The sequence below is a fragment of the Phoenix dactylifera genome, chromosome 17 (genome assembly GCF_009389715.1).
Source record: "Phoenix dactylifera cultivar Barhee BC4 chromosome 17, palm_55x_up_171113_PBpolish2nd_filt_p, whole genome shotgun sequence".
In the NCBI taxonomy this organism is placed as follows: domain Eukaryota; kingdom Viridiplantae; phylum Streptophyta; class Magnoliopsida; order Arecales; family Arecaceae; genus Phoenix; species Phoenix dactylifera.
Window position 1 is genome coordinate 11447825 of NC_052408.1, and position 11036 is coordinate 11458860.

Consider the following 11036-nt stretch of genomic DNA (forward strand, 5'->3'; position numbering starts at 1 on the left):
GCATTTGTTTTTATATCGAAAGAAGGGGGAAAAAAAAAAAAAATACCGCGCCTGGACATGGATGATGCAATGACAATAATGACATGGACCCTCATTGAATTGGTATTATATGGTAGGGCATGATCTATAAAAATTTCGTGTCAAAAGCGTGGGTCGGCCCACGGGTGCAGAGCGCCGGAAGCCGGTCGGTCATCAGACCGAATATTATATATATTATTTAACAAAACCGAAGAGTTACCTAAAAAAGAAAAGAAAAGAAAAAAACAAAACTGAAAGGAGAAAGAGAGGAGGAAGAGGGGCGCTGCTCGAGTGCGGTGCTGGCACGCTATCATAATTCCTAAGCACCCTCCTTCACCGGCCGCCCAAAGCACGCCCGAATAAATGCGCTCTTACCTTTTTCAGGTTTTTTTCCTCCTACTCCGTCCTCTGCCTCCCCAGTTCTTCCCCCGCTCTCTCTCGCTCTCCTCTTCACTTTCCCTGCTCGCTCTCCCCGTCAATTGATCCGAGCCACCTTTGAATTCATTCACTATTCTTTCTTCTCCTCCATCGTTTTCGTCGGAGCTAGGGCTTTTTTGTCGATCTCTTCCCTTTTTTTCTTCTCTCACGGTTCCTGAATCCAGCAAGTCAAAAAAGAACAGCGAAAGTGGAAAAAAAGAATAATATTAATTGTAACAATAGTAATAATTAGGGCTTGGAGCCGGTTGATCGCCCTCCGGTCCGGGGCTTTTCCGCCACCGAATCCTTCTACACTCGTCAAGGCATCAGACTTCCTCTCCGATCGGGGCAGGAGGCGGCGGGTTTTTGTTGGCCGCGACAGGTCATCATCATCTATGATCTGGAGGTTGGCCTAATAGCAGTAGTAGGAGAGATGTTCGTGAGTCGGCCGGCGGTGCATCCGGTGGAGGCTCCCCCTCTCACGGATGCTGCCGAGAATCCGCCGAGGGTGATGATGAAGGACATCCAGGGCATGCCCGGGACGCCCGGAGGCCTCGTCCTGCGCCTCTGCCAATTCATATTCGCGGCCGCCGCTCTCTCCGTCATGACCTCCACCAGCGATTTCACCTCCGTCACTGCCTTCTGGTAAAAATAATTTCCTGAACATTACATCGGAACCATTTCTCCACTGTTCATTTTGCTATTTGATCATGCTTTTTTTATTATTATTTTTGTGTGTTTGTGCATGTTTTGGGAATCTTTCTTTGACATGCCATGGCCACCATGATATGCTATAGGGCTGAAAACTGATTGGATATGGATCGGATATTCCATATTTATATCAATATTTTTCAACGAATATGAATACGGATACAGATATTAAATGGATATCAAAATTAATATGTGTTCTAAATGGATATGGATACGGATGCAATCGGGTATTGAGTATATCCATATTTATTATAAACGGATGCAGATACGAATCAAATATTAAACAAATCCATATTTTCTTATTCGAATACGGATATGAATTGGTTATTTTTCGGATATTAATCAAATTTGATCAAAATTCAAGGATGAAAACCAGCAATTGAGACATAATCATAAAGAAAAGATTCAATTAAAAAAAATATAAGTTTAACAAGCATTTATCAATAATAAAAACTAACAATTTCATAAAGAATATATTGTTCAAGATTGTTCGTTACTGAAATAGACGGGATCTATGGTGCCTCCAGGGTATCTCACGATTGTTGCTGGTTGCAATATTCGGCTGGAAACTAAGAAATGGACGGATCTTCGAAATCCTAGTTGCTTGAAGACGATGAAGAGGAGAGAGGGACGAAACATATGAATGAAAGATTTGAGCATTTCAGGCATGCGTGATGATTCGAAGGATTTTATTCGAATCGTATATTTCATTTTCGGATTACTGTCTTAAGTAATGGTCATCTGATATCTGAATTTCTTTTAGTTTAAGTTTGGTTAATCACTCAATTGGTTCTCTCATTTAATTTAACCTAAACTTCTTCTTTCACTTACTACGGATATCCGAATCCGAAAAAAATTAGGTATATCCGCATTCATATCCATATCCATATCCATATCTAGAAGATTTTTGAACTGACTATCCGAATCCGTATCCATATTTGATCAGACCAAAAAAGCAGTATCCGAATTCAATCCGAATCGAATATAAAAATGGATACGGTCAGATATAATCCAACTTGCTTTCAGCCCTAATATGTCATCTAGCATACATGTTCTTGATGACTGAACATCATTTCCTCTGTTTCTCTTAATAACTTATAATTACCAAGACTTAGTGACTTTTATGAGGCTCGATACCTTGAGAGGGAGAGAGGGAGAGAGGCTTCCAACCAATACGAGACCAACCAATTGTGTGGGTTATTATTGTTTCCCATTACTTAGTTGTTGGTGCAGTTTTGCTAAGTTTTCATCTATTTTTCATATTACAGTCATAAACCCTAGTGGTTGTGCAGTCAGTTGGCTAATCCTTTTCGACCTACCAATTCTATATATCCTTTCAGGATTTCAGCAACTGCTAAAAAAATTTAATCTAAAGTCAGTTACGATATCTTTTTGAACTTTCAAGTCCAACAACTACGATTAGTCAAGATTCCGACAAAGTTTACAATATACATGAATCAATATCATGGACGCCTTTTTATCTTATATAGTTATGCATAATGAGAATTAAGGCTTTGTAAATCATGATATATTCATCATTAAGAAACAAGATTATGATATTAGTTACAAATAGGAAGTAAATGGGGGCCGGAACAGAGCTATTTTCTGCAAATGCTGCAATACTGGGACTTTAAGAGGAAAGGATACAGAACATTTAGTGTGTTAAATTGTCTTTTTCATGCGCAGACGGTGCACCAGAAGCGAGCATTTTAAGACCAAAGAGCAATGTGACTTTTGTTTGTTAATGTAGTTTAAGGGCAACCGCAATAGAGGCAAAGACGGAGAAAAATCAGGCAGTTATTTGGATAGCCAGAATATAGTGACATTAAAAGGCAAGGCTTTGAGATTGTGAAATTTCGCATTCAATGCGTAGAGGATCATGAGTAAAAAGAAAAATCAATGATTTGGTGAAGTAGCTTATTCAGTGGGGTTTTGAAAGAAGGAAGTGACAAATGGCTAAATTTTATGGGCACCATAGTGCCCTTTAACTAAATCAAGGGAAGTTTGAAATAGTGCCAGCTATCATCTATCATGTCATTGAACTTACGAGCCACACTATTAAGTTACATAAGAGAACACTGTGAAATAGATAGAGAACATAGCTACAATAGTTGAAGAGCTTTATGCTAAGATGGTCAATCATTTTGGTCCTTGTCACTTCGGAAATTATAGAGAGATTTATGCAAAAGATAAGGTGTCTAAAATGTAAAAACAAGCTTTCATTATATAGAATAATCCGTATGATAAAAAATTGATAATATATAATGAATCATAAGTGAGTGTTGAGGAAATATATACTTAAGCAGCATATTTTGATTCTCGAAGAGATACACGAAGGAATGATGATGTGTGTTGTAAGTGGCTGTTCTAATACTAGTGAGGTTCCAGTTAGAGGGTGTTAAGCAAGGGGATGCTGAAGTTGCATGTGGATTATTAGTCGCATATGGTATTGCCATGTTTATATCTTCAGAAATGCCATAAGTGAGCTCATTGATTATGCCATGATTTATGTTACTAATATATAATACCATGTTAATTAATGGATGGCAGGCCTTGGTGCAATGGTAAGCTTGCTCCATTGCGACTTGGGTGTCAGTGAGATTGAAATATGAAAATAGCCTCTTTGCACATGGGGGTAAAGTTGCATACACCAGACCTTCCCTAGATGGGGGGAGCCTTGTGCACTTGGATGGTCTTTCTACAATGTTAATTAATGGAACTATATTAGGAGTATAATTAAGAATTGCAGAGAAGATGGTTGATGATACTCAAATTTGAGTTGCTACTCTTGGGATTTAAGAGAGGGTAGTGATGTGAAAAATGCTCGAGTTTTGAGAGATGGGCTATGGAACTCACAGAAGGAGGAAACAAGCACAAGAACATGAAAACGTGGGGAAGTTTGCTGTACTTCTATTTCTAAATGAGTCGGGACTTAGAATGCTTACACCATGGGCGTTATATGCAAATTTGGAGTATCAGTTAGGTGGATGGCTTAAGGAAAATTCATCTTATAGACAATGGGAACTTCATCTTGCATGATGCATCTAATTGCTGTGATCGATCATTTTCTATATCTCTTAAATAGAATTCAGGGCCTTATTTGTACACTTCAGTCCTTTTTCATGTCTACGTTCATGCAACTCACATCAAATTAGCTATTCTTTGCACTAGAGACATATAAGAGAGTATATGTCTCTGCTTCTCCAGGCTTTAACATTTGAAAAGATTGTTATTTTTCTCTTTGCAGGATCTGCTTCTCCTACTCTGACAAGTTTGCATTTTTAGGCTGTGTTTGGATGATGGTTAAGGTGGATAACATAAAGTTATCCTATTAACTAGCCAAACATCCAGAAAATGGTGGATAAACTTATTTGGTCAAGGCCCAAAAAAAGTGCTTAACTTAGGTAAGTTTATTTCAAGGAGGAGGGTAAAATAACTTTAGCCATAAAATGCTCTCTCTCTCCCTCTCCACCCTTGGACTTTTTCCATGACTTTATCCCACTAGTCATAGGAGCACCAGCCAGATAAAGTTATTCATTGGTTAACCAGCTCGGGGGCGAATACCAATGCTTATATATATATATATATATATGCATGTATGTATATATATATATGTATGTATGTATATATATATGTACATATATATGTTAAAGATGTGGTCACTTATTCGTGTGGTTTGCCGTACCGGACGGTATTGGTGCATACCGATATTTCCATGCTGTACCGATATCGAATGGTACGTGGTATGAGAGGCGTATCAAGTGTCAATACACTGAATCGGCTCCTATACCGGGTGTACTGGCACAATGATGGTACCAGTATGGGGTCTGATACTGAGATAGTGAACCTTGGTTATTCGGCATCCCAACATAGCTTTAGTCATCTTGGACTATCACGATAGCAGAATTTAAAGTAGCTTAGGTCATCTCAGAACACAACGACAGTGAAACTTAAAGTAGTAGCTATAATTGTGTTCGAGGAGCATTGAGAAGAATTGCGATTGTGTTGCACCCCCCTTCAAAAAAAAAAGAACTGTAACCATGACATGGGCAAGAGTGGAATCAGATTGCATCTATTACACTAGCATTAATAATGGTGGCATAATGCTAAACTGAGTATGGGTGGCTCAAGGCTCAAAAACTTTTTGGGATTGACTCAAAATAGAGAACCAAGATCTTAAAGCAACTTGAGGGAGAAAACTCTTTCAAAATTTGATTTTGTCTTCTTAATATTCAATGGCAGAAGGCAACTTACATCAAATGGCGAGCATATCATCTGGTAACAATAGAATGCAACTGCAAAAGCTGCAGTTTTGGCCTTCAGCGGTGGCAAGCAATGGCTGTACCTTAACACAAGTTTCCACCTCTTGTTTCAAGTCCAAACACCACTATTTCGATTGACTTTCACATTCACATTCTGAAAATCAGAGCATAAATTCAGTTATCCTTACATAATTATGCAAATTCACAATTAAATTAAGCCATACATCTTTAATGTTTTATGTTGAAGGATAAGGCATTAATTATTGAAATGACATATTTAAGTAACATAATAAGCATCATACAAAGTAACTTACAGTTTTTTCCAAGATAATATGTATAAGACAACTTGCAAGAGACTAAATGGATAGGAGAAGAAGCAAAGGAAGTTGGTAAGAAGGGTTATAGACTTTGGTATACCTAGAAACTAGGATTCAAATGGAGTAGGAATTATTATAGATAAGAGTTTAAAAGATAAGGTTGTGAAAAATATGAACGTAAGAGATAGAATAATCTTGATAAAATTATTGCTAGGAGGGGAGTCTAATAATATCCTTAGTGTTTATGCTCCTCAAGTAAAGTTGGATAATGCTACAAAGCAATGCTTTTGGGAGGATATAGATGGGCCAATTCAAGAGATACCTATTGGAGAAAAATATTTATTGGAGGATATTTGAATAGGCATGTGGGGATATATAATGTAGGTTTTGAAAGGGTGTGACGAGAATACAGTTTCGAAGATAGAAATAAGGAAGAATGCTATTTTAGAGTTCACAATGGCATATGATCTAGTATTTGATAGCTTTTAAAAGTACGTATAATATTAGTCAGATAGATTTCTTCTTTACTAAATAAACTTATCGAGTTTTGTGTAAAAAGATTGTAATGTTATAGTAGATGAGAGACTAAACATCCAACATAGATTGGTAGGTAGATGTGTGTATTAAGAAATAGAAGAGAAGGACCAAAAAAAATAGAACCCGAGGACTAGGTGGTAGAATTTGAGAGGAGAAAAACAAATGGTTTTAAGGATTGAATATTGAAGGAAGAAAAATAAGGTCTAAATGGAAAAATCAATGCCATATGAGAAGAGATGATTAACAATATTAAGAAAATGGCTACAGAGATATTAGGAAAATCAAAGAAAAAGGAGCTATTACGTAAGAAAACTTGGTGGTGGAATGAGAAAGTTCAGGTGGTCGTCAAACCTAAAAGAGTCCTATAAAAGACTATCTAAATGTAGGAATAGGGAAGTTTATAAAAGTTGGCTAAGAAGGAAGTTAAGAAGATAGTATGAGTGGGTAGATTGAAAGCGTATGAAGAGTTATATCGCAAGTTAGAAATTAAGGATGGGAAGAAAAATATCTATAATATTGCATGACTTAAGAGAAAAAAAACTAGAGACTTGATGCATGCTAAATACATCAAAAATGAAATTAAAAAGTTTTGGTTAAGGAGGACGAGATCAAAGAAAGATGGACGAGTTATTTTGATAAGCTATTTGATGCAAATCATGTAAATGGTTTAGGCTACCTTACTATTTCCATTGAAGACTGAAATATTTAATATACACGTAGAAGTAAAGAAGGTTATGAAAAGGATGAAAATAGGAAAAATAGTTGGATCTGATGGGATTCTTATTAAGGTTTGGAAGTGTTTAGGTGACTTGAGAGTAACTGATTAACTAATTTATTTAATAAGATCATAAAGACTAAGATAAATGGAGGAAGAGTACTATAATATTGATTTATAAGAATAAATGTGATATTCAAAATTGTTCTAACTATGTTGATATTAAGCTCATGAGCCATATAAGGAAACATTGACAAAGGGTGATTGAGTTAAGATGTGATACAAAAATATCAAAGAACCTATTTGGTTTTATGCCAGGAATGTTGATTGTGAAAGCTACTTTATCCTTCAGTGTTTAATAGATAAATATGGAGAAAACAGACAAAATCTTTATATGGTCCTTATTAATTTAGAAAAAGTATATCATAGAGTTCCTAGAGAAATCCTATGGTGAGTGTTAAAAAAGAAAGGAATTCTGCTAGTTATATTAATGTGATTAAGAGCATCTATAATGGAGTAGTTATTAATGTGAGAACTACGATGATAATACTAGTGAGTTTCGAATCACAGTAGATTTATACCAACGATCTGCTTTGGGTACCTACCTGTTTTTGCTAGTTATGAATGAGATTACTGGGTATATTTAGGACGATATTCTCTGGTGCATGCTATTTGCGGATGATATAGCATTAGTGGATGAAACTAAGGTTAAAGTTAATCGTAGGTTGGAATTATGGGGGAGTGCATGAGAATCTAAGGATTTCAGGTTAAATAAGACTAAGATAGACAAGGAATGCAATTTTAGTAAAATTAGAAGTATAGATGAAGATGTAGTAAAAATTGAAGATCATGAAGCTTTTAAGAGCGATCATTTTTGGTATTTAAAATAGATTATTTAGAAGAATAGAAGATTGAAGATGATGTTATGCATACGATTAAAGGAGGATGGATAAATTGGAGAAATGCGACTGGGATATTATGTGATTATAGGATACCTACTAAGTTATAGAAAAAAATATAGGATAGCCATACGACCAGCTATGTCTTATGGTTTAGAATGTTGGGCAGTTAGAAAACAACATATGCATAAGATGAGTATGGACGGAATGAGATGTTGAGATGGATGCATGCTAATACAAGAAAAGATCGAATAGAAATGAAGTCATTCATAAAAAGGTAGATGTAGCATCAATTGAAGATAAAGTAAGAGAAGGACGACTTAGATAGTTTGGATATGTAAAAGGAGTGATTTGATACATATAGAAGGAAAGAGAGCTAGAGATCAATTGGAAATCACATGTGATGAAGTAGTAAAGATTTGGTTTTGCTACATCTTTTAGAAAATGTGATCTTAAATAGAGTAGAATGGAGGAAAAGGATTCATGTAGTTGATTCCTACTAGTTTGGGATTAAGGCTTAGTTGAGTTGAGTATAATATCTAGAAGACAAGAATATCTATTACATGCACCAAATCAACAGGCACACAATTGATGGTTTCATGCCACAAGACCCAAAGCCCTGCAGATTTATGAGAAGTCAAAACTTCCTAGATTATTAGAACTTTGTTGTTTTCCTTCTAGTGTTGTTTCCTTTGACTTCTCTTATATGTTTTGAAGTTCTTAGCATCTACACTATTCAGTGCTTCAGATTTTCAAGCTTTATGTTTGCTTCTTCCTCTTGTATTTACTAGAAAACATATTTTCCGCCTAATTGAATTCATTGAACCACCTTTATAAGTTTAAACCCCTAATATTGTCCATGGATTTTGGACTACAACTGCTGGCTGGCACAAAGGAACAAACTGCTTTCTTATGCCCTTCATGACTATACATTGCAAAATTTGGTAATTTGGCAGTTGCTAAGTAAGTGATTAGCCTTGCATGTTCTATATTTATGGAAGTTATGGTGTTTTCACAATTTTTCTTATAAAAAAAGCTTTTGGCCTATTGCTTTTTTACATGATGCTACCTTCAAGATAGATAGTGTGGATAAAAGATGCTTAATGTTTTACTGCTTGGCACAAAGGAACAAACTGCTTTCTTATGCCCTTCATGACTGTACATTGCAAAATTTGGAAATTTGGCAGTTGCTAAGTAATTAGCCTTGCGTGTTCTATATTTATGGAAGTTATGGTGTTTTCACAATTTTTCTTATAAAGAAAGCTTTTGTCCTATTGCTTTTTTACATGATGCAGCCTTCAAGATAGATAGTGTGGATGAGAGTTTCTTAATGTTTTACTATCTTGTGCAAGATTCTTAGCAACTTCATTTTAGCAACGAAACAAGACTGATTTTGGGCCTTGACTGCAGCTATTTGGTAGCAGCAGTCATCTTACAGAGCTTGTGGAGCCTTTCACTAGCCTTCGTGGATATCTATGCCCTTCTAGTAAAACGCTGCTTGCGGAATTCCCGAGCTGTCTGTTTGTTTACCATTGGAGATGGGGTAAGAACAGTAGTCAGATAAATAGAGGACATTCAACACATTTCAAGAATCTGTGCTGGAAGTTTATTTAAAATGCTTGAGAGTTTTGAATTATATATTCATCTGACATTTGTTTCAGCGGTCTTCCCCCATATGTGTAGATGGACGTGAAATCTGTGTGAGTACAAATAATGATGCCTTAAAAATTATTCTTTAGAGAAACAAACATTTATTTTGGAAATATATTATCCCATTAGTGTGTGTGCATGGATGTAACTGGAAAAATATATAAAAGATCATTGGGCCATGCGGGTTCTCCTGCCTATTGGTACTAGTGGAATAGGATTGAGTACTGAGTCTAGATCAGTAGAGGCCCAAATGAAATTTGCTGGGGTCTTGACATTCCAGTACTGAATGGTTTTGGTCACTCCATGTGATGAGATCGTTTTATTCTGTCGCAGATTATGTACACACTCACATTTGCAGCAGCTTGTGCATCCGCGGGCATCACAGTTTTGATCAGCAATGATCTGAACATCTGTTCAGAAAATCACTGCACAAGCTTTCAGACCGCTACAGCCATGGCCTTCATCAGCTGGTTTGCGCTCTCCCCATCATTTCTCCTAAACTTTTGGTCATTGGCATCCAGGTGAAAAGCCAGAACATCCACTTCTCTCAACTGTATGTGTGCTGGTGTGATCTTGGAATTTCTTTTTTTCTAATTTTCGTCTACAGTAACATATCCATTGCTGTCATTTGTATATCATGATGGTCAGTGTTTAAGAATTGTGCATGTTTACTTATTGGCATCGCAAAGTGAAACCTTGCAATTGTTCCATGATAATGGAATGCTGGCATGCTGTCCATGTGAATCATTGGCTGTACCAAAACTTTTTGATTGATGATGTCCTATGGGTATTGCAGCAGTGGAAACCCGAGGGGATGCAAAAGAACATAGATAACACATTCTGAAGCCACTTTTCAGTATACAAGAGAATATGGATAAATTATTTTTCTATCTAAATGTTGCTTATGAAATAGTTATCTAAAAAAATTCAGATTTCCGGATAATTGTTTTATCCTTCAAATAACAGGCCCTTGGGAGCGGGAAGGGTATAACTGATTAAAGTTCTCCCCCACTATCATTAGGTTCTGTGCTGCGCGTTGTTTGCGTAGCAATGTGTGTAGAGGTGCATCTACGTGTAGCACGAGGTCCACTCCGTTTTTTGTTTTTGTTTTTGTTTGTGTTTTTTGTTTTTTGTGTGGTACATACTCAGGATCCATTTTGCTGCAATCGGACCTGCCTGTTGTAGCTCGTCGAGCCCTTCAGTAAGCGGTTTAGGGCAGTCTAGTTCTGTTCAAGCGCTCCTTCAAGCGGAAAGCTAGCTCTAAAGTGAAGCAGGTCAGTTTCCACAGCCATAGCATAGTTCGTCGGGCGGTTTATAGGGCAACTCCTTCTTTCGTTGCTCTAAGGGTAAGCGGATCAGAGTCAATTGTTACCAGTTTAAACGCACCTGAACCCAACAGTACCGCGATGCGGTGAGCTGCAGCAAGTGAAGCTGTGTTTTGGACCGATGCGCATCATCTCGTCCTGCACCCATTTTGAGTACAGGGCGAGTTGCAGCAACTCAAAGGCGC

The 11036-nt window shown here is 36.9% G+C and overlaps 1 protein-coding gene across 2 annotated transcripts; it reads left to right on the top strand.

The window, feature by feature from the left end:
• Positions 1-257: 257 nt before the first annotated feature.
• On the top strand, positions 258-10288 carry LOC103718248 (CASP-like protein 5A1). Of its 2 annotated transcripts, XM_008806966.4 has the most exons (4): positions 258-1080; positions 9287-9419; positions 9538-9576; positions 9860-10288. In XM_008806966.4, the coding sequence occupies exons 1-4, from the start codon at positions 869-871 to the stop codon at positions 10049-10051; spliced, it is 576 nt and encodes a 191-aa protein (XP_008805188.2). In that variant the 5' UTR covers positions 258-868; the 3' UTR covers positions 10052-10288. The 2 variants fall into 2 exon arrangements, with proteins under 2 accessions (XP_008805188.2, XP_008805189.2); XM_008806967.4 differs by lacking the exon at positions 9538-9576 and having other exon boundaries at positions 262-1080.
• The last annotated feature ends 748 nt before the right edge of the window (positions 10289-11036 follow it).